The 24,675-nt window shown below is 40.0% G+C and overlaps 1 protein-coding gene across 4 annotated transcripts in view; it reads right to left on the reverse strand.

Annotated features, from left to right (window-relative positions):
- The window catches only part of Rbks (ribokinase), a 96,847-nt gene that overhangs the window by 33,457 nt on the left and 38,715 nt on the right, over positions 1-24,675 (reverse strand). For all 4 annotated transcript variants that reach the window (XR_001236972.1, XM_013522607.1, XM_013522606.1 and 1 more), the window contains 4 exons: positions 23,933-23,995; positions 19,601-19,765; positions 10,116-10,207; positions 5,374-5,562 (listed from right to left, as the gene is read on the reverse strand). Coding sequence is in view for 3 of the 4 variants with exons in the window: in XM_013522607.1 (XP_013378061.1) it covers positions 5,374-5,562; positions 10,116-10,207; positions 19,601-19,765; positions 23,933-23,995 (509 nt within the window). In the remaining variant the exon portion in view is untranslated. The remainder of the gene's footprint in view (positions 1-5,373; positions 5,563-10,115; positions 10,208-19,600; positions 19,766-23,932; positions 23,996-24,675) is intronic.

Here is a 24,675-nt window from a genome sequence, read left to right on the forward strand (position 1 = left end):
AGAGTATGAATTCAGTGCAATCCTAAATCCAAGACAGCAGAATTCCTAACCTAGTAATGGTGAACCTTTTAGAACCCAAAATCCACTTATTTATCATAAAGTGACAACACTGTAATGAAACCTGAATACCAAAGTTTTCGTTTAGAAAAAACAACTCATACGCTAACATCTTTCATCTTAAAAGAAAAACATAATAACATGCATGCCATGGATTCGCCACCATTCCCCTAATTTTTGAGTTGGAAAGAACAGCGTGAGGACATGAGGCCCCTGTCACTTTGAGGCTGAGATTCAGATAATGTATAGAAATGGGAAAAGAGCTACATCTGTCATGTCTTCCAAACCGAGCCGAGGACATCTGTAGCTCTTGCCACCATCTCACTGTAGCACAACGGGAAAAGCAGATGTAAAAATAGAAGTGATACATGCAACTATTAACAGTGAGCAAAACGGAACGGAGCAGGCTGCAGCAGCACTGACAGAAGAGGAAACGGCTTCCTCCAGGGCAGGCCGCCCATCTCCAGCGGACAACACGCCAACTGACTAGTGAGGTCTCCTCCACCAGCTTGGCCCTGATGTACGGATAGGGGACTGGGAGGAGGAGACAGGAGAGGAGAGCAGGTAATATCCTCCTGACACACACGAAGGAGCCCGTGCACTTGGCAGGAAATGCCTCCCTGGAGTTCCTCGTGCTGCCCTGCGAATTAGCTCCTCTTTGTCAAACTTACGAATAGGCAAGAATTTTAGTAATGAGAGTGTTGGATGAGAGGACAAAGCGAGCACTAAGAAGATGGGGCAGACTGCAGAGCCAGAAAATAACTACCTCGGCTTCTCCTGTCAGTTTTCCCTGCGCTCTGTTGGGGGGACGCTGACAGCCCGCTCGGGAGGTTCTGCACAGCAGTTCCGTGGAAGAACTTTTGGTGGTTGTTTGATCTTATTTTTTTTAGAGTGAGACATAATTCACACATCATAAAATTCTCTCCTTAAAGGCATGCACGTCAGTGGTTTTTAATATATTCACAGGTTGTTCAACTATTACCACTAATACCAGAACATTTTCATTCCCCCAAAGGAATTGCACACCCATTTGTAGTCACCCCAAATCCTCCTTCATCATCAGTTTACTTTCTTCCTCCATGGTCTTATCTTTTCTGCATGTTTCGAAGAAGTGGAATCATACAATACACTGCCTTTTACTCCTGTTGTTGTTTTTTTTTTTTGTACCAGGAATCTAACTCAGAACTTTACGCTTGCCAGGCAGGCACTTGTCCCGCTGAGCTATATCCCTGGCTCTATGCCTGTTTTTTTTTAAAAAAACTTAGTATGTTTTCAAAGTTCACCATGTCATAGCATGCATCAGTACTTCATTCCTTTAAAAATAAGTTATACACTGTTAAAGTGTGTAACATGTGCCGTTTGTATATGTACTCAAAGTGTTGTACAGCTTCTATCAAAACACGCTATCCCTCCAAAGCAAAAATCCTGATCTCCAAAGCAAAACTCCTTACCTATTTCCCGATTCGCCTTCCCCAGCCCTTGGCAACCAGCAATCTATGTTCTGTGTCTATGGATTTATCTATTCTGGATATTTCATATAAATGGAATCATAAGTGACCTTTTGGTATTTGGCTTCCTTTACTTAGTAAAATGCTCTGAAGGTTTCTTCATGTCATGGCATGCATCAGTATTCCTTTTAATGGCTGTATAATATTCTATTGTACAGATACAGGTGTCACAATTTATCTATTCATCTGCTAATAAACATTTTTATTGCTCTCAATTTTTTGCTATTATGAATAATGTGGTTGTAAACATTTGTGTACAAGTTTTTGTATAGACACATGTTTTCATTTATTTTGGGCATATGCCTATAAGTGTAATTGTTAGGTCCTATGGTAACTCTATATTTAACTTTTTGATGCACTTCAATACCATTTTCTAAAGTGACTAAACATCTTACATTCCTATTGACAGTGTATAGGAGTTCCACTTTCTCCATATTCTAGATAATACTTGTTTTTAAAGTTTTTCCCTTTTTTTTTTTTGGTACCAGGAATTGAACTCGTGACCTCACGCTTGCCAAGCAAGTGCTGTGAGCCAAATCCCTGGCCCAGAGAATACGTTATTTTTGGTTTTTTTGGCACTGGGAATTGAACTTAGGACCTTGCACTTGCCAGGCAGGCGCTTATACCACTGAGCTATATCCCTGGCCCTTAATTTTTTTTTAATTATGGTTATCCTAGTGATTATAAAGTGGTCTCACTGTATTATTAAATTTGTTTTGACATAGAAGTCATTCATATAGTTTATTTACTTGTTTATTTTGTTTTTTTGAGAAAGGGCCTCACTATGTAATTCAGGTGGCCTTGAATGCTATGTAGCTCAAGTTGGCCTTGAACTCACAGTGTTTCTCCTGTCTCAGCCTCCTGAATGCTGAGATAATAGGCATGTGCCACCACACCTAGCCACACAGTTTAAAAAGGTAAGACTTAGACTATAAATGCTCTATTCTTCTCCATTTCCATTTCCATGAGGCAAATACTTTAAATTCTTTCGGGTAATGTGCTTATAATGTTATTTTAAAACCCATTTTAGATCGCTTCTCTTGACTCCCAACTATGGAAGCTGAGCACTTAGCTTCCGTGCACACCAATACACCCATTCGCCTCATCCTTTCACCTTCACAATCTGATTACTAATCTCATTTTTAGTTAGATCAGCAACTAACATTTACATTATTATGGCTATGCATGGATGTACAAAGATTCTATTTAATTATACCTTTTCCTCTTAAGTCTAGATGACCTAGGGTGGAAATCTGTCTCATGTTTCTTTTTCCTCAGTTTTCCACATACCAATTACTAATTCATCTTCAAATTCTCCAAGGGACCTAAACATCTCTGGATATATTGAAATACATTGGTTATTCTATTTATTGTTTCTTCTTTCTTTTTCTGGGGCATGTGATCAGACAAGATCAGGCACATTCAGGGTGGAATGGCCATAGATGTTGGGGCATGTGATCAGAACTCAGTATTTGTTGAATGAATGAATGAATGAAAATACATAGCTATAGGACTAAAGATCTCAACAGTCGAAAGGAAAGTTAGATACTACTTCCACTCCATCTTAATCACTTCTAGGTCATAATATTAATGGGTGCACTTTGGAGGTGAGGTACACAGGGCCCTGAGAAGTTACCTGACTTCCTAAAAGTGATAGCAAAATTTCAGGAGAAGCTGGGCTGGAACTCTAGTGTGGTGGTCTTTGAGCCCTTCTACTCTGTCAGGTTACTTCCACAGAAAACAAAGAGCATTTATCCTGAAGGGGATGTGGACTTTGGATCTTTCTCTTTCAAACCTATTGAATTTTCTGAAGCCTAAAAAGTAACTGTAAGAGCTACAAATCCAAATGAAAGGGCAAAACTAGTATCAGCAAAATGTGAAACCCTCTTAGTGCACATTGTTGTATTTAATATTCTCATGTGCATAACTGGTTAGGATTTGAGAAATCTAGTCTTTCCACAGGAAATTACAGTACTCTGAGGATCATCACTACTAATTTGAATTTGAACATGTCTAAGGCTAATTTTTCTAATGTGGTCCCGTGCCCAAGCAGTGCATTTGCACAGGACTATTCTGTGATAAGCATGAGTTGCTTCTTCTGTCTGATCAGCATCTACTTCCTTATCCTCTGATAAGAGTCCTTTGATTTTTTTTAACACCGGGGATCGCAACATGACATGGGACACTGTGGACATGGAGCTGCCAAGGATCACACTCTGAGAACCTGCGTGGGCTCAAGACTCGCTGTGAGGAGGGCAGAGCTGACTGGGAAAGTGAGTGAAAAGCCCTTACACGGTTTAGGTTCTGCATCCTGCTGTATCTGTAAACTTTCCAACTGTGTGCATCAAATAACCCCGTCTGAGTTGTGCTTTTGCCACTTATAACCAATAGGAGTGGTGACTAAACAGATGTGAAAGCAGAGGCTGAGCCACTTGGGTGCGACCATGTAGGGCTGCCATCTTTGAGGCGCCCCCATTTCATGTTAGCAAGAGAAGATAAACTCTTCTTCCTTTGACCGAGGATACAGGGTAATGTCCTAATTCCATCTTAGTCTAATGGAATACTAAATGAACAGAGAGCCTCTCAAATTCAGGTTCTTGATCTCTTTGATAAAACAAACCAAAAAACCCTAATGGTTTCACAAATGACAGAATACAAAGAAAATGATAAGACCAAGCACAATTTAGCAAATATTCCATTCGGCACATTTTGAAAGGCAACTGGTGAGCTTCTGTTGTATAAACATTTATTGCACTTATATATTTTCAAAGCATATTTATACCCTTAACTTCCTCTGATTCCCACTGAGTCTTCTTTTTTTGATAAATGATTCACATTTTAAAGTTGTCTCTCAGCATAAAAACAAAACAGGATGTATTTTATAAATAATTAATCAGTACCTTACATATATATAAAAATCTTTAAAATTTTCTTCTTCCCTAACTCTAGCTTCTTGTCCCTGAAGTTTACTTACTTTTCTAGTCAGCTTTTCTGAATTCTATCACTAAGAAATAATTTTTATTTTCCAGGTTGTAGGGGAACCATAAACCTTTTTCTCGAACTTGTTTCCTTTTCATTCCTACTCTGTAGCCACGACTTGTTCATCTAGCACATTTGTCCCAATACAGTCTCTCTCTCTCTCTCTTTCTCTCTCTCACACACACACACACACACACACACACACACACACACACACACACCTACCTGGAGCACACAAGCTTAGTTTTGAACTCTAGCCCTGTTACTTAATGGTTATGTGACCCTAAGCGTGCTTCCTCTTCAGAAAATGGGGATAGTAACAGGACCTGCTCATATAAAGATTAGATGACATGTATGTAGAAAATACAGCAAGCATGCATGAAATGGTAACTGTTAGTATTTGTTGGCTAAAAGAATGACCTCTGCTAACCAAGGCTCCTGGCCATTCATTCTACACCATGGCTATTTGTTTATTGTCTAGAAACTAAGCTCCAGGAGGACAGAGATTCTGTCTGGTTCATTACTATATCCCCAGCGCCTAGTATGTGACTGGTACATAATAGGTACTGAATGAAAGAATGAATGAGTACAGATAATACAGGTGTAATTTTACTGGTATTCTGATTTTATGAATGAGGTAACCGAGGTTCAGTGAGGTTTAGTGATGGTGAGTCTGAGATGATTAAGATACAGTGCTCTTGCTCAATGTTCTTTTCTACCGTATCGTTTCCTAGGCTTCATCTCATTATGCAAAACTCAGGCAAAGTACCTTAGTCATTAAACAAAGATTATGAAGGGCCAAAAATGATTGTTAAAGTGTGAAACCTACCGTGGTATCCACAGCCTTGACTTTCTCGGTTGGAATGTGCTTTGGAACAGGCTCTGTCTGTGACACCATCAAGCACCCTTCGACCCCCAAGGTGATGATTACGACCTGGCAGCCCCTTGTCAGGAGCACCAGGGCAGCCTTCCCAGCTTCGGCTGGGCTGCTCACTGTGAGGCCGGTTAAAATCTCGGCCTGGAACACACAAAGGAAAAGGAAACTGCTAAAAACAATGAACCAGAACCCACTGCCAGAATTATTTTTCTAGAAAATGTGTCTCCCTTCTTTTTTTATATCAATCAATGTGACGGAAACTTTGATGGATAATGTACTGGTGTGGAAAAATAAATAAAAAAGAATAACAACAACAAAAAACCTAGTTATAAAAGACATTCTTGGAACAAATAGGTAAATTTGAATACGGCCTGGATATCTCATATAACAGTATAAAATGCCTGGTATTTCCTAAGTGTAATAAGGGCATTGTTTCCTCTGAAGAGACACACACTCAAGTATGTAAGGTATGTGTTATGGTCTGCATCTACAAGTCTCCCTACAAAGCCTCGTGTGGTCATTGGTGGGGCTTTTCCAGGGGTGGCTGGCTCTAGAGTGTGCGATGCTGGGATCATGGGTGTGTGACTACTAAACCAGTCTACTGATTGGTTGGCATAGTTCTGGGTAGGACTAAGGGTGCCTCACCCTGGGTGTGAGTGCTGCCCACCCTAAGGGTATATAGCCTGGATAAAATATAAGGGACAGAAAGAGGGTTGTCACTTCTTGCTTGCTGCCTTCTACCTGCCGAAGATTACATGTAAATGGCAAAACTGGCCTGTATACTTTTCATGTCCTTTCTTAATTCTAGAAAACATCTCGCAGTTCTCCCTCTAATATAATGGATTACTCCCCAGTCCTTCCATTCTCTGCATCTTTTACTCCATTGAATGTACTGTGTTTTTCTTTTTGCTCTGCTTTCTCAGTGACTTCCCCTACCTGTGGGTGAATGGATTAAGAGTCTCTTTCAATGTACTACTTCTTTATTCTAAAACAATATTTATTTTTCCAGTGAATAATTAAGAAAATTTCAATAACTTTCATTTTCAATAGGTTCTAATGGGATGTTTTTCATACTCACATATTGTGGCTTTGATTGTTTTTCTTTCACAATTTCTTCTTTTATGAAGATATGAATGAATATTAATCATACTTATGTTAAAGTCTTTTTTGCATTGTTTTGTTTCATTGCTACAGTTTCCTCTTGGTCGCATTCATCTTTAGACTGACTGCTGGCTAAGTTCCACAGCACCCGGCCTCTTTGTCTGCAGGCTCGTTGTGCGGGCTGTGAGGTGTGCACACTTCATCTCCCACCTGGTCTATCCCTGACTTTTAGTGGTTCCAGAGTCTTATGTACCAGGATCCCGAGGGTCTCTAACCTGGAGGCAGGTATCATGCTGGCCACATGGAGTTCCTGCTCTGCCATTACTTGGGACACTGCCAATATACTAAGCCAGTGTTTGGCTTGGTTTCCCTCCTGGTGAGAGGCAGTGTCTCTGTCCTTCTGTCTCCTCAGGTTGGGAACCTTCAGCGGAGGGGCAGCAGGTTCTTCCACCTTTTATTATTAGCAGGGGAGCCACAGCTCTCCAGGCATGTTTTCTAGTCATGGGCACTGATGCTCTCCCACTGGCGGCACACTTTTAGTGCCAGTGACCTACAGGGTGTGAGCCTCCTTCCACCTCTGCCTGCTTCTGGGCCAGGTGCACAGCACATCCAAGGCTGGAATCCACCACGAAGCTGTTATACTTTTTCATGTGCATGTGGTTTCAGACAAGGTCTCACTATATAGTTCAGTCTGGCCTTCAACTCACTATATAGCCCAAGCTGGCCTCGAACTTGCAGTGATCTTCCTGCTTCAGCTTCCTGAGTGCTAGGATTACAGGTGTGGACCATCATGCTTGGCTTAACTGTTATTCTTTTGATCTTATGCAGTCACATTCTATTTTTGAACTTGTTATCTTTTCAGTATTACTTTTTATACTTATGTATCAGTGTAGCGGTGGGTTTTTCTTTTTTCTTTTCTTTTTTTTTTTTGTGGTACTAGAGATTGAACCTGAGTCCATGGAGCTGCATCTCCAGCCACAATCCACCCCCTGCCCCCCAGTTTAAAAAGTTTTAGACAGGGTCTCAGTAAATTGCATGGCTGGTCTTGAACTTGGAATCCTCCTGATGTAACCTCTTTAGTAGCTTAGATTATAGCTGTATAGCACCACACCGGCTCAGAGAGAGTATCTCAAGCATGGATTTACATTATTAGTGTAAATTATTTGAATTCATCCATAAGAACATTAAAGATTTATTTATTTAAAATATTTGAGACCAACTTCTTTAGAGACCAGAGTTAATTCATTTAATAAACATTTGCTGGGTACCAACTTTGTGCTGGTATGTGTGGCAGATGTCATTTTCCAAAGATAACTATATTAATATGCATCACTGTAAGTGCTGTTTTACACTGTGTGTTATGTTTTAGCTTCAACCCCTCCCCTGGTCTCATGTGCTCAGAGGTGTGGTTTTAGAAGGTGACTGGATTATGGGGAGCCACACTCATCCGTGAATGAGCCATGGATGGGTTCACTGCTGAATGTGTTATTAGGTGGTGGGCCTGGTTGGAGGTGAGTCACCGAGGGCTGCCCTGGAAGAGTATGTTCTCGTCCTTGGCTCCCTGCTTCCTTGCTTCTTTGCTCTGCCATGCCCTTGTGCCATGACGTTCCTGCCTTAGACCCTGGCAACCATAGACTGAATCCTCTGAAACATGAGCTCAATCACACCTCTCGTTTTTTAAGTTGTGGGTAGTGGGAACTGTGTCATAGCAATGGCAAAACCCAATATATTGGGACAATATAATGTTCTATGAAGTGGTAGGGTATGAGGGTGGACCTTCTTCCTCCAACCAATAGAATGGGGCAGAAGTGATGCTAAAACTAAAGTTATAAAAGCCAACATGGTTTCTGCCTAGAGCTCTTCTCCTTCACGGTGGATCTGGGAACTGGTTATCTATTGTGAGGAATGCCAGGCCACAAGCAGAGGCCATGTGTAAGTATTGTGGTCTATGGCTCCATTATGCCCCAGCCAACAGCCAGCACCTCCTAGCAAGCATGTCAGGTAATTCCCTCCCTTGGCTTTAAGTCTTCTAGCTGAGGACCAAGGCACTGTACAGCAGACAGACAAGCCATACTTTCTGAATTTCTGATGTACAGAAACTGAAAACAATAACGAGTATTATGGTAATGCACTAAATTTTGTGGTAATTTATTATGTACCAAGACAGCTATATACACGGGGATAGCTTCTTGGGCTACAATAGTAAGACCAATGTCCTGACCTCATGGAACTTGTAATTTAATGGAGAAGGTAGAAGAACTGAATATATAATTTGTGCTGTGATGAATGTTTTTTTTTGTTCTTTTTTTTTTTTTTTTTTTTTTTTTTTTTGAGACAGGGTCTCGCTATGCAATTCAGGCTGGCCTTGAGCTCACTTTGTAGCCCAGGCTGGTCTCAAACTCACAAAGATCCTCCTGCCCCAGCTTCCCGAGTGCTGGGATTACAGGCGTGTGCCACCATGCCTGGCTTGTGATGAATGTTTGAAGCATAAAGAGATTGCCTTTTAAATATCTAGCAAGGAAATCTGAGCCAGTTTGTCAGTTGAAAGTAATCTAACCCCATATTGTGAAATGGTCACTATCTTCCACAATACCTTTTTCCTAGCCCAATGCATGGACATGGTGATTGCTCAAAAATATTGCATAATGTACTGTGGTTTGTTAAAATTAGCTTCCATGTACAGTCTCGTGTCCTGTATGTTCTCTCGAGAAGCAGGCCAAGAAATTCTGGAAACTGTCATTCGGGCCTCAAACTGAGTGGAAAATTAACAGTTCATTAATTACTGTTTCTCTGTGTGCTGCATTCGCTGATGTGTATTCATATCCTGCATCCCAACAACGAAAGAGTGCTCTGGTCTAATGCTATCTGGCCTACAAAGACGAAGAAATATTAAAATTTTCTTCGAAAAATACTCAGGAAAGAGTAGTGGACAGACACTTTGTGCAGATGTATACATTATGAGACTCATACTTGTTCTTTTAATGCAGAGGCCCCTAAGGCCTTTTCTTGGTTATCAATGGGGAACCTGTGACTGTCGACCAATGATGTGACGATGCCCAAATAACAGAAGGTAGCAGACACTTTGGGGCTGTACACTCAGTAAGGCTGATCTAACAGCTTCCAGATAAAAGATCAGAAGCTCGGTTAAATCTGAACTTCAGAAAACAACAAATAATTCTGCAATATTTAGGTGTGTCTGGTAAATTATTCACTGACTATCTGAAATTCAAATTTCACTGGGCATCTTGCATATTTATTTGCTAAACCTGGCAACGCTGATACTAATTAGACTACAGAATATAGAATAACTAGAAAGGAAAAGAAAATACCAGCAACGTGAAGGCAGGGAAGGGGCCAAACTTGGAGTTTGCTAAGTGCCACACTATGGAGGTGGCTCAGGGAATGCTTCACCCCTAGCCCTAGGATTTACTAATTTCCTTTTCTCTACACCCCAGTAAACTGAAAAAGTTAGTTTTTAACTGTGTTTAAGAATTCTATTGTGACCAAATTGATGAGGTTAATCCTGCCTCTTTATCCACTTGTGTAAAAGCCTTTCGGTTGCTCACAGAATGACAAAAGTAATTCATCCTTACCTCACTTTCATTGCAGCAGAACACATCTGCTACGGTGTAGAACTGGGGATCAAGGTCAGCAATGGCAGGGGCTGGATTGAACAATGTTTTCACTTCAAAGGAAAGGGAAAAGGGTTCAATGGTTATCATGTTTAATATGGTGCATTTACAGACGTTTCATAGGACAAATCCCTGAGTGCAATCATCTTTGCATTCATCAGATATTTTTTTTTTTTTTTTGGTACTGGGAATTGAACCTTATGTTTGTCAGGCAGGCGCTGTGCCACTGAGCTAAATCCTCAGCCCCTCATCAGATTAAATATCCACTCAGTGACAGATTAGAAAAATCTGAAATCTCAACCTCTATGACAGCCTAGTACTATTTCCTTCTTATCTGTGTTCCTCGATTTTTCATGCTAGCATTGAAATGTTAGCATTTCAGCTTTGAAGGTAAGCATCGATATTTATAGGCAAGGTGATTCCAGAGTTAAGTCAGGGGCCAGAAGAACATTAAAGGAAAAATGCTGTGGTATGAAAGGACGTGCATGAACATGAGCAGGCTACTCAACATTTCTGTGGGTTGCTTTAAGTGCTTCGTTGCAAGGCCAGTTGATACATCCATTTTCCAGGGAAGAAAGAAGAAATGACAGAAAACAAACAACAAAGAGTTCAAAATTTCCCTGGTAAAAATAGTATGCAGGAAACTCAGGTATATATGTATATTTTGTGCACCCATGCGTCCCAATTATCTCACAATTATGCATGCCAGCGCGTACACACACACACACATACACACACACACACACACACACGCACAAAAGCTCCCATTCTTGGTTTTTGCGAGCAGCCTGGGAAACTTAAAAAAGAATTGAGAAAGTCTGAGCAGTGAGAGGCTTTGACTATGAGGCTACGAGAAAAGGATGAACACGGCCAGCAGAAAGAGGGAAAGGAGAATGTCACAGCCACTACATTCAGAGAAGTGAATTTTTTGGAGGAGAAAAGTGAGGCTCAGAGAGGTGAAGTCATATTGTGAAAGTCCTTCCCTGGGATGTGGTTAGGCTGAACCCTGTACCCAGGGTCCCCTCGCTTTAAACTCAGGGTTTGACCTTCTCTGAAACAGCAGAACTCTTCCCTATGTCAGGTTTCTGTCAATAATAATCCATGCCCTCAATTCTGAAATTCACGTCTTTTAAAACAGCTTTTGGCACCAAACTCTGTGAATTATTTTACCTATCTTAGCAATCACATTTGCAGGAAGATCACTCTTTGTCACGACACTTATTCAGCAGAGCACTCAACCAGATTGGCTAGTGTTTTTATCAACTGGGGTCCACTGACTACCTGTTAGGGAGTTCTACCTGACTACAGAGCCGCAGAGTAAAATCCGATAGCTGCAATTCTCAAAGATTCTTCTAGAACAGTGGCTCACACAGGTCATATCAGCACCACTAAGAGCACGCATTCAAATGCGTGATTTCCAGACTTCACCTCAAACCCACTGAAGTAGAATCTCTGGGAGGTAAGATCAGGGAATCTGCACAGTCACAAGTTCTCCAGGTGGCTCTTACACAGTTCGCTTGGCGGGGATCCACGCCACATTCCTGGGGTGAAGCTAATCAGCATGTGCTGATGCAGACAGCCCATTCCTGCAGCCTGGTGAGGCAGACTAGCCTATTTCTGTACCTTCCCAGGTCTTCCTTAATGTTTTGGTTCAGTCAGCAGTGTTGTCCAGTACGGCTAACACTAGTCCCACATTTTTATTATTTTAGAACAGAAATGCTATGGTATATTTTTGGCTGCTCAGATTTTTGTACAGGACTATTGTGAAGCTTAAATTAGAAAATGGACATAAAAGCACTGTGTAAACTGTAAAGTGTTGTACAAAAGTAGAGGATTATTACTGTTATTATAACGTCCTTTGTGCACAGCCCAACACCCCCGCCTGTCCACCCCTCTTTTGCCTTTTGCTGGAGTGTGCAGCCTAGTGACAATCTCTCACTGGTTCCTCCACTTTTGCAGGGCCTTAGTGATATCAGTAACGCATAAAAGTCCCCACTGCCCAGAATTCTAACACTTCTTCCTACTTCTGAAGTTTTCTTAGCAATATACTGTTTCCTACTTTCCTCAGTCATTAAATCTAAACGCTCTTGCTCAGCTAGTGGGATCCTCAAGTCTGCACTTACCAGAGTTACAGCACTGGCTAGAACAGCTACTGGTACAGAGAGGAGGGAAGAGCCATTCTTAGAGAAGCTGCTTTTGTTATCCAAAGATCTCCAATCTAGCAATTCTTTTTCCAGCCTATCCTACAGAAATCATAGGCTTGCAAACATGTCATACAATGATGTTTACACGACCGTTTGTAATAGAAAAAAACAAAGAAACCTACACGTCTATCAAAGGGGAGTGGTTCAGAAAGTTATGATATGCACATGATATATACCATGCTGTTGCTAAGAAGGATAAAGTAGGCCTCTGCTTTGTCAGAGGAAGATTTCTGAATTTATTAGAAGTGAAAAAGGCAGCTATAAAAGGTGCTGGAGAGAAATCTGATTATAAATTAAGTGCCGTAGATCATGCAAAGACATCACTGTTTAAACATATATAATAACTTCCATGAAAAACTGCCACATACTTATAAACCCAGTACTCAAGAGGCTGAGGCAGGAGAACTGCCAATTGGAGGCCAGCCTGGTCTATAAAACCAAAAGCAGGCGCACTATGAGCGCAACGATGCATTCTGTAGGTTTTGTAGTGGAGGGTAGGCGGTAACGAGCTGGGGTACGGAAGGAACAACACTGGCCATATCTGGGTAACTGCTGAAACTAAACAACAGTATATATGGGCTTACCACGCTATTCTCTGTGCATCGTTGTATATTTGACATTTTCCATAGTAACAACAAATTCTACCACAAATCTTGAATAAAATCAATCAAACCTTATTTGCCTAAGATAGAATTCTTACCAATAATAACTGTCTATGAGGGTTTACAGTCAGACACATAAGTTTATTTATTTATTTTTTTAGTACTGGGAATTGAACTCAGGACCTTGCGCTTGCCAGGCAGGCACTTATGCCTCTGAGCTATATTCCCAGCCCTGATACTTAAGTTTAGATTAACAAAATTTAAGGGAAAAGTAAAATGTCCTAAAGAAGAGACCCATATTGGCTCATGCTACCACAACTGAGCAGATATACTTTACCATGAGGAAGCATGAAGAGTTAGTAGGAGTTCGAGAGAAGAACAAATGTGTAACTGTCAGGGTGGAAAAGAGGATGTCGCCTTGGGACCAGGCGAAAGGAGGGAACACACGTGACTTGGACTGCAGAGGTGACTGCAGCACCCAGCAGTAATTGTTACTCATCACAGTAGACAATGGACTAACCGCCTGCTTATCTGTACTGCAAGTCAATGGCTGATACAGTAATGTCCGTGAAGGGCTAGTGAGGCCTGGGGACAGGCTGAAATACAGGGAAACGAAGCGGAAGTTCTTCATGTGCTGACATGGAGGGCAGGGGCCGAGGAGTTAAAAAGGTCTGAAGAACTAGCTCAGAGAAAAGAGGAAGAGAGTCAGTCTGAGTTAAGAAGGTGTGAGGAGGCTGGGCACCCAAAACACTGGCTTGGCTGACTCTTCCCCTGGAGGTTTTTTTCCTGCAACTTTAGCAGCAAAGTCTGTCCAAGCTTGGGTCATGGGCTGGATAATGTTACTGTCAAAATGTAGGTGGCCAGCCAAAAAGTTTTGCTTGCCAAATGGAAAAGAACTAAAGTGGCATTAAAAGATACTTTGTATCGTACCTACGATTTAATCTTGGCTATCTTACAATGTCAATTATTTATAATTGCTCCTGTAATGTTCCACTTGCTTTGAAATGGATATAAAGACCAGAACCAACACGCAGAATTTCATCACCAGAAGCCACAGCAGCAGCTCCACACTGTGACCTGGCAAGGATGGGGCCATACAGGGCGACCAAGTTTTTTTTTAATGTGGTAAGTGCTGTCTGTAAAACCAATGTGCTTTTTTTTAGAGGGGTAGGGGTGGGGTGGGGGGGGTGTCAAAATAAATAAATAAATAAAACCAATGTTTTAATCTTACTTATTTATTTATTTTTGAGACAGGGTCTTGCTATGCAGTTCAGGCTGGTGTTGAGCTCACTTTTTAGCCCAGGCTGGTCTCGAACTTGCAACGATCCTCCTGCCTCAGCCTCCCAAGTGCAGGGATTACAGGCATGGGCCACCATGCTTGGCTTGTTTTAATCTTAGTAAAGACAGGGACAAAGAATTTTGAGACAGTATATTCAAAGATAGGGGGACCTTTTCCTCTATGCTGTAATAATTGATATATAATAGTTATACAATGTGTATAATTCAAATTTCACTACTTGTTAACAGGTAACAGAGCTGGACAATAAGCTCAACTGCTAATGATGACTTTGCCATCTCTTTTGAAGATGGAATAATGCTGAGTAGCACATATGTCACCTCAAGGGGTAAAGGGCAAGACACGTGGTGTTCAACACGTGAGCTTTTAGTCATGTTCTCAATTTCTGGTGCAAACGCTGTGGAAATCAGTCTGGAGATTCCTCAGCAAACTAGGATTAGAGGTCCCATTCAACCCAGCTATTCCCCCTTTGGGTATTTTTCCGGAAGAAAAAACATCATACCACAGTGACATGTGTGCACCCATGTTTATAGCAGCACAGTTTGTCATAGCTAAATCTTGGAAACAACCCAAATGTCCATCAACTGAGGAATGGATAAAAAAGATGCGGCATTTTTATTCAATGGAGTATTACTCAGCTATAAAGAAAGATAAACTCGAGGCTTTTATAGGTAAATAGATGCAAGTAGAGACCATACTTATGAGTGAAATAAGTCAGTCTCACATGTGTAAACATCCTATTGCCTCCCTAGTGTAAGAAACTGAAAGAGTACATAAAATCTGAAAGGTACGATAGATATTGTGAAAGGGAAAGAAACTGCTCAAAAAGAAAGAACAACTGGGATGAGGGAAAAGAGAAAAGAAAGAAAGAAGGGAAAAATTACATATATATATATATACACACACACACACACACACACACAAGATAGCTGAGGTAATTGTACTACTAATTTCTATAGGTTTATCAAAAGGAACAGTTAATGCTTAATTGTTTGATCAACCTTAATGCCTATATCCGGCTATCTGAGTAACCAGTCTGAAGATATCAATATGTAATACAACAATCATTGTTAATTTCCTATCACCTTGTTTGGAATTCTGTATCACTTTTATTGTTTTGTGTTGGTTTGTTTATGTCTTTGTGTTTGTTAATTTGTTTTTATTTTTATTTTTTTAAAAAAAACAGATGTGAGCTTTGCCTGCCACGCTCTGCAATCAGTCCATGGTGACATTAACAAGCTGTGAGAGTGCTTGGCCAGAATCTCTTGCTTCACACAAGAAGAAATGGAGGTCCAGAGCAAAGGACTGACCTCCTTGCCTGAGGTTCCTTATTTGCTAAGTGAGTGGTTCTGGATTCGAGGATATTTTTCAGGATTCCCAAACTGGTACTCTCCTTTCATTAAGCTACTTTCCTCTCCTATGGGAATAAAGATGCATCACACACACACACACACACACACACACACACACACACACACACACACACCCTGTAGTATCCAAGCTGCACATGCATTTGCTAGAGTCTACCAAATAGGGGAGAGCCAACTTGGCCAGAGAATGCTGCCTGACTGGAGGATTTCCAGATAGAGGTGTGTCTTGGGTGCTTGTGTATGCACTATGTATACTGTAGTGGAGCACACAGGGAAACACTGCTGAAAATACTCTAAGGCTTCTTCTCTGTTTCTTTTTCTTTTCCTTTCCTTTCCTTTTCTGATTTTTTGAGACACTATGTAGTCCAAGCTGGCCTTAAACTTGAGGCAATCCCCCTGCCTCAGCCTCCCAAGTTCTGCCATCACAGGCCTGTGCCACCATGTCTGGCTTCTTTTCTGTTTTTTTAGGCACCACAAATACTCAAATTGTAGGCCATACACTGGACAGTTAAAAGGTATGAATCTTACTTTTCCAGAGATACTCTAATAAAGGCACAGTTCCTTGAAATTAATAGCATGTGGGGCTTTGCTTTGCTTTTTTTTTTTTTTTTTTCTGTCTTTTTAAGACAGGGTCTCACTATGCAGTTCAGGCTGGCCTTGAGGTCACTTTGTATCCCAGGCTGGTCTTGAACTTGCAATGATCCTCCTGCCTCAGCCTCCCGAGTGCTGGGATTACAGGTGTGCACCACCATGCCTGGCTGGGCTTTGCTTTTATTTTATTTTATTTTATTTTATTTTATTTTATTTTTTGGGCTTTGCTTTTAAAGTGTGATCTAGGAGACTGAACTTGGGTCTTTGAGCCTACAATTCTGTTTTCCACACTTACTACAGGTGTTGGTTGACTGAATTAACCAGGGTCTGTCTCCTCATCCTCAATCTGAAAGAATAATGCTTGTTGTATCTTTGTCATAAGGTTTTTCTGAGGATCAAGTATATAAGGAAAAATGTTATAAGCTAAAAGTACATACAAATACAAGGTGTTAATACTTTCCATATCATATAGTGGTCCCCCCCCCCATCTGTGGTTTTGTTTTCCACAGTTTCAGCTCCCTGTGGTGAACCAGGGTTTGAAAATATTAAGGATAATTCCATAAATAACAATTCATAAATTTTAAGTTGAATACTATTCTGAGTCATGTGATGAACTCTCATGCCATCCTGCTCCATCCCAATTGGGACATGACCTCCTCTGTCCAGCCCTCCCACACTGATAGCCATCGTGGTATAATGGTGCCTGTGCTCAAGTAACTTTCATTTTACTTAGTAATGACCGCAAAGTGCAACAGTAGTGAAGCTGGCAATTCAGATATGCCAAATAGAAGCCATAAAGTGCTTCTTTTTAAGCGAAAAGGCAAAAGTTCTTGACTTAAGAAAAAAATATGTATGGTGAGGTTGCTAAGATCTATAATAAGGGTGAATCCCCCACCCTTTGGTACTGGGGTGGGAACCTGGGGTGCTCTGCTCTGAACTGTACTCCCAACTCTTTTAGTTTTTTAATTTTTAATACATTTTCTGTCTTGAAACAGGGTCTCACTAAGTTGCCCAGCCTGGCCTCAAACTTAATCTTCCTACTTCAGCCCCTGAGGTAGGTGAGATTATATGGTAGGAGTATACCATCATGCCTGGAAAGAACTCATCTTCTATCCATACAACTGAAGAATAAAAAAGATAGTGCTAATTTTGGTGTTGTACTTCAAACTGTAGAAGTTATGGCCATAGTATATGATAAGTGCTTAGTTAAGATACATTAGATTAGAGTTAGGTACTATCCAAAGTTTCAGACATCTACTAGAGGTAGATAGGAGGGGACTACTGGATAGGAAGATCATGCACAATGAATGTTTAGGCACTATGGCTTGTAGAGAAAATGTCAGGTATGCTAGGTAGTCTGAAGCCCACCATAACCTACCTCTCATCTTGTGCCCCAGGACCTCCTGCTTTTCAAATGCAAGAGCTGCTTGGCAGCTGCCAGAGGAAGCATTTCTGGACCCCACCCAAATGACAGCTGGGCCCCATCCAGATGCCAGAGCACAGTCAGGCGGCTTGCCCGTCAGAATTTCTCTCCCTCACCTGTAAAAGGCTGGCTCCTCAGCCGTGGTGGATGTACCTTCCTCTCCTCCACAAGCAGGACAGGTAACAGGCAACTAGACTAGGACAGAGCAAAAAGTGACCTCTGAGGAGCAAGGGATAGTGGGAAAGAATGAAAAGCTACATAAGAAAATGCTTCCATCTATACAAAGAGAGGCAGGAGCAAGAGCGAAGTGGGGAGTGGCGCATCGTATTCACACCCCCAGCTGAGATGAGTGCAGTGCAGAGAATGCTTACCATAAGCATTAGACTCTCTCCGTGACACTTCGAGAAAATGTAACCAAATGGGTTCTGGCTTAGAATTCTTCTGACAGCTTTGAGTCCATTAAAAATACAGTAAATGTCAGTGAGAATTTGCCGTGGCATATTTTGCCAAGAGGAAAATTTGTTAAATCAGGACACACACTTTAAAATTCTCCACAAAATCACTTCAGTGACTTATTTTCTATTTATTGGTATATAGAACACTACATACTTTATGAGAAATCACTTACGTAAACACAAACACACTCACACACATCCTGCACACATACTCTGTTCTTTCACTTTTTTTTTTTAAGTTTTGTATATTACTGTGAAAGTTTATCTGGAAAAGTCAATGTGGTTCTCTCTGTATTTTCTTACTATAAATCACACAACTACTGCTAGACTATCAGGCAAAAGCCATTGCCTTGGAGTGGCTATTTTTTATTTTCATTTCTTTGACCACATGGTGCTAGGATCAAGATATTATCCTAATTTTAATTTAAAGAAATAAGTGGACAGGAAATAAGAAAAGTGGGATTTATTGGCATGTGCTGTAACATGCTTGGCACCATATTTTATTTCACTCCATCCTTAGAACAATTCTGTAGGGTGTATTTCTAGATGTATTTTACAGAGAGGTTCAGAAAAAGCAGCTAATTCTAAGACCACGAAGATAACAAGAGACAGAAATGGAATTCTAATCCAGGAGATGCTTTTGCCGCTAGCAAAGGAGACAAAAAGGCAGAAAAACTACCTTGAAAAGTATCTGTTTATCTGAGATAAGCATGAAGGCACATTTCTGTAATACCAACTACTTGGGAGGCTGAGGCAGGAGGATGGAAATTTTGAGGCCAGCTTGAGTAATTTAGTGAGTTTGTGTCTCAAAACAAGGGATGGGGATGAGGCTTAGTGCAAGGCCCGGGTACAGTCCTCAGTACCAAACAATAACGACAAGAGGGGGAGAATGGGTGGGAGAGGAGATGAATCCAGATTGGCCCTGGGTTGATAACTGCTGGGTGATAGGTTGAATGACACAGTTCTGCCTGTTTTGGTAGGTTTAGAAATTTTTGAAATCAAAAATCAAATAGAAGAGCTGTTTAATATATATCGGCAACACAGAAAGTAACATATGTACTGTTTATTTACTGCTATGATAAAGTTTTATAAAAAGAAAGACAGCACAAATTGTGGACTCCCAGAGATGTTTATCAGCATGCACCTGGGTAGTGACTGGATATGACACACGGCTTAACCGTTCCTTCTCAGAAAGGAAAACACCTCGCTACCTAGCATGTATCTTGGATAACGGGCTGCTGCACAGCCTCTACTCCCTCCTGCCATTCCTGCTAGCTCGACTGCAGATTTACATTGAGGGATATCAGATATCCTACTCGTGTTATTTTTATTCTATTTGTAAGTTTTTCTAACATTATCAAGAACTACAAGACAGTGAATCTCACAGATGGAGGCAAGAATATTTTACTACAAAAAAAGTATTGCTTTGCTTAACTTAAAAGGTTAACTTTAATTAAGACAGTGATAAAAGCTTTTACAGACAGTGACAAATATGTAAAGTTACCTCCACTGCTGCGGGCCATTGTCAGGGCTTCCAAAGAAGTTGCCGGAGTTATTTCTAGCTGGCAGATCATTACTTTGGCTCTGCTAATGACACTGGCTGCCTCCCTCAGGTCTTTAGTATTCAAAAGTAAATTCGCTCCAGCCACAATGACAATGATATTCTGGCCTATAAAGAAATTATACATATTTATCTTAACACCAAGCAAAGCCAAGCAATGATATTCTGAAATGTTACAATCATCCTTATGAAGTCACTACATTAAATGTGAAGTATTAATTTTTAACATTTCTATGACATTCAGGTTAAATTTTGTGTTCCAAATGTACATTTTGTAGTAGCTCTGAGATTCACATTATTCTGATTACTTTCTTTCTTCTCCTATGAGATAGTCTCTTTATGATACCCAGGCTGGCCTTGAACTACTGGGCGGAAGTGAGCCTCCTGCCTCAGCCTCCCAAATAGCTGAGACTGCAGGCATGTGGCACCATGCCTGCCCTATTTTGATTACTTGAAGCAAAATCTTAAAAAGGTTGTCTTATCAATATTCTATATTCAAAGAATATTAGTTAAGGAAAGATATACAATATACTTTTAACATTTCTTTTATGGAAAATGGCTCATACAACATATATGGTAAGTATTCAGAATTCTAAGCCCCAAATGCTGTATAGATAAGCACGAATATGAATGAAGATGCACAACATTTAAAACTGATGCTGTGTGGTGTGCAAGCAGTTCATGTGTGTACCCTGTGGTACTCTAGAAGTGGTTCTGTTGAACTGAACGTATTTTATAATAACTAACAGATGGAAAATTCTACCACATGAAGTAGAGAGGGAGAGAGGGGAGATTTGGCCTGTAGTGTACCAGATCAAGAGGAAGAAACAAGACTAAACAATCTCATACATTCTCACCACTTGAGCCCACTCTACAATCGCATCGGCATAGTGCACCTTATCTGCAGGTGATCTCTTAGGGGCTGTGGCATCCGATAGGGTAGTAACATAGCATGTGTTCCTCCTGAGCACGTGAAGTACAGTTAGCCTGAGCTGAGATGTACTTTAAGTAGAAAATACACAGTGGGTTTCAAATACAGTACAGAAAAAAGGAGATAAAATAGCCCATTAAAATTTTAAAAGCATTATATTTGAAAATAGGTGTTTGATTACATGTTGAATAATACTTTTGTTATATTAGGTTAAATAAATATATTGTCAAACTGTTTCTTGTGGCTACTAGAGAATCTAAAATCCTCCACACGGCTGCATTTTACTTCTGTTGTGCAGCACTGATCAGGAGGAATGAGCTGCAGCAGGCAGGTTTTTTTTTGTGCTCCAGGCTACTTGTGCTGGTCTTGTATAGACATGACCTAAAATTACCTCTCAGCATAAAACCAATTCTAGTTGCTCATCTTACCACAGATGTATTTCTTGGCCACAAGGAAGACTTAATAAAGTGGGACCAGTTGAGCATCAGCCCAACCTCAATCCTGGAAAAATTCATAGTGCCCACTTGCTGAAAGATAGCATCTCTCCTTTTTCTCCTTCAGTGACCTCATTCTCTCTGCTGGAGCTCACTGAAGGCTGTGTTGCTGATCTCCAAATCTGTGTTTCTTGACTGGCCCTGGCAGCAGAGCAACAAGCTCAAGACCATAGCTGTCTGCACTCTAGCTGACAGTCGTGTGGCTAGCTCACTCATGCCTCAAATTTAACTAGTCAGAATGAAATTCACTACTGTACCTTACATACTACTCATTCCTTCAATAAAAGAGCTGGACTGTCCCATCTTTGTATTTGTCCTGGCTTTTCTACAATCTATACTCTCGAGGACATTATTATACTAAAGTTAGGCAAAGCCTACCATAATAGGTACATAATATATAATGTTAAATTATGTCTTTGCGTGGGAAATGCAGATTTTGCTGCACAGGTAGGAAAGAAAACGATGCTATCCCTAGAATAAGAAGTTTAACACATGAATTGAGCTGCTGTTGGGAGAAACAATTTAATCTACAGTGTAGCATAAAGTAATGAAGACAGACTTTCTATTGTTAGAATGAAAACTTTTGTCTACTATCCTTAAACAATTACTTTATTATTCTAATTATAGGATCACTAAAGTTGAGTTAAAATAGAATGTTTATTACATAATCCTCCATACCCATGGTTTTGTTTCCCAAATTTTCAATTACCTGTGGCCAAACTGTGGCCTGAAAAACTTAAACGGAAAATTCAAGAAATAAACAATTCATAGATTTTTAAATTGCTTGTCATTCTGAGTAGCATGATGAAATCACATGCCATCTGGGATGTGCATTATCCTTTGCCCGATGCATCCATGTAAACACCACCTGCACACACACACACTGACCACGCAGTCACAACAACCACCTTGATGACCGCTGAGATAATGCATTGCTTGCTTTTAAGCAAACTTTACATCCCAATGTAAAGCCTAATGCTCCACCAAATGCATATATCACCCATCTCCCTTCATCTTATCACATAGGCATTATTGTATCACCTTGCATCACCACAAGAACTTAAATATAGTGCAGTAAGAGTCTGAGATAGACATAGAAATTACATTAATATAACTTTTGCCATAGCAATATTGCTATAATCATTCTACTTTATTATTATTATTGTTAATCTCTTACTGTTAGTTTATAAATTAAACTTTACCATAGGTATATGTGTATAGGAAAAATCATTAGAAACAAATATTAATATATCATATTAATTATAAAAATATTAATGTATTATTATATAGCAATAGTGATATATTATATTAACATGAAACCCTTGGTCTTTCTGTATATTAATCCTGATTTTAAAAAATCTTAGGCAGGTGTTCTTATATTTAAAATAGTTGGTAGAAATTATGAAAATCTAACTTAGAAGTAGTTACTGTTTTTAAAGATAAATGTTTTAACTATGGCCTTGTGGCTGACTTAGTTGTCAATATAGACTTTCAAGATCTAATTGCTGTTTAAAGAGCAGACAAACTGAACATTAATGATAAATTAAAAATATGTAATTGGTTGCTGGCATTTTCTCATTAAATATTCTATAGATACGATTCACAAAATTTTCCTTGTACCTATTTACATTTACTTATGGAGTGTAATGGAAATGATGAATATTCAACTGTTTCTGGAGACAAATATCAACTCTGAGTTTGCGTGAAAGGTAAAGGGTCATTATAGGATACAAATATTATCTGGATGTAACTCTTAATGCTTCATGTATGATCAAAGATTATGGTGAATATTTAAATTTTTAAAAATTCCTTATAGTACGATACATCATCATCGATCTCTCTCAAAGTAGTCTCCTTTGCTTTGGACACACTTATCTCACTGTTCTTGCCCCTTTCTGTTTTTCCTTTTTGAGACAAGATTTCACTATGCAATTCAGGTTGGCCTTGAACTCACTTTGTAGCCCAGGTTGATCTCACACTTGCGGCGATCCTCCTGCTTCAGCCTCCCGAGAACTGGGATTACAGGTGTACACCACCACGCCTGGCTATTGCCACTTTCTGAGGCAGTTCTGAAAGTCCTCTATTGGGAATGGCTTTAGTTGTGCTGTTGTGGCCATCTCAATGCCATGAATCGATTCAAAACACTAACCTTTCATGGTCATTTTGACTTTGGGGAAGAGCTAGAAGTCACATAACATCAGATCCAGTGAATAAAGAGAATGAGGGCACACTGTAATGCTTTTATTTCACAGAAATTTTCCAAAAAGTTTAAGCAATGAAAGGTGATCAAAAAAATTTTTTTTGTCTTTTTTTTGATACAGGGTTTTGCTATACAGTTCAGGCTGGGCTTGAGCTCACTTTGTAGCCCAGGCTGGTCTTGAACTTGCAATAATCCTCCTGCCTCAGCCTTCTGAGTGCTGGGATTACAGGCATGCACTGCCACGCCTGGCCTCATGATTAAAAAATATAATGACTATTTAAGTTAAAAAATGTATTATAGTAAACGACATATTGCCACTCCTTCCCCCTCAAAATACCCTCCCCCCTTCAAAATACTCATGTCATCATTTTTGGTAATGTGTCTTTTAATGTAGTAAGTTTTAAAAAAATTAAACATACTCTATATTTTTTGATCACCCCTTATATATTGAATGGATACTTTTATATTTAAATGATCATCATGGGAAGTATAAATAAAGGGAAACACTTATATTTGGATTGGAAAAGCCGTTGGATAGTCCTTGGAATCGTGTATACAGCAAGAGGTCCATAGGATTAGGGTCAAAAGCCCAATCCAGTTGTGGAAATGATCTGTTTCAGGAAGTGACACTTCAATATGTGAATACATACCTTCATTATTGACAATTATAGAAGCAGCTCCAGTAGCGGCATCTTTAGTCTGATATGTAAATTCTACAAGAAAAAAGAAAATTACAATCATGTACATGCAGCCTGGCATGGATAATTTATTTTAACAATTTCAATGTGACACCAATCCTTGGAAAAAGTTTTTAACCTTTAACCATCTGGAATGAGTTAAAAAATAAGTAATTAGTGCTAATTTATACCCATCACCTATACAATGAGGAAAATAAGCATCATTATATTTAGTGGCACCTTTCCTCCGTAACAGTAACAACCTATCACATTACCCCAATTCCAGTTCCCCAAAATGATTCATAGTTGCATACATATGCATTTTCTAGACCACTACATTTATGTTCTCTAGTGAAAGAAATGACACATTTGAGATAAAAACAAAAGGTTGAACGTATAAAATGAACTTGTTTGATCTTCCTCATTCTCACAAGCTCTGCACTTGGTTGAGAATGATGGCCATGCACATAAACAGAATGTTGATGAGACAGCCCTTGGCAGTAGCAAAGAGCTCTGAACAGCAGTCAGAAGACCTGCATTCTAGTCCTGGCTCTGACTCTTGACTAGTGGTACGCTCTTGGGAAAATCATCTAACCCCACTGGAGCTTCAGTTTTCTCTTCTCTGACAATGTTTTTAGCCTCAGTGATTTCTATGGTTGTTTCCAGCTATAACATTGGATGATTTTTTTCTTAATATACCTTTTGTGAAATACAGC

This window comes from Chinchilla lanigera, unplaced genomic scaffold, assembly GCF_000276665.1.
Source record: "Chinchilla lanigera isolate Chin_1 unplaced genomic scaffold, ChiLan1.0 scaffold00068, whole genome shotgun sequence".
Taxonomy (NCBI): domain Eukaryota; kingdom Metazoa; phylum Chordata; class Mammalia; order Rodentia; family Chinchillidae; genus Chinchilla; species Chinchilla lanigera.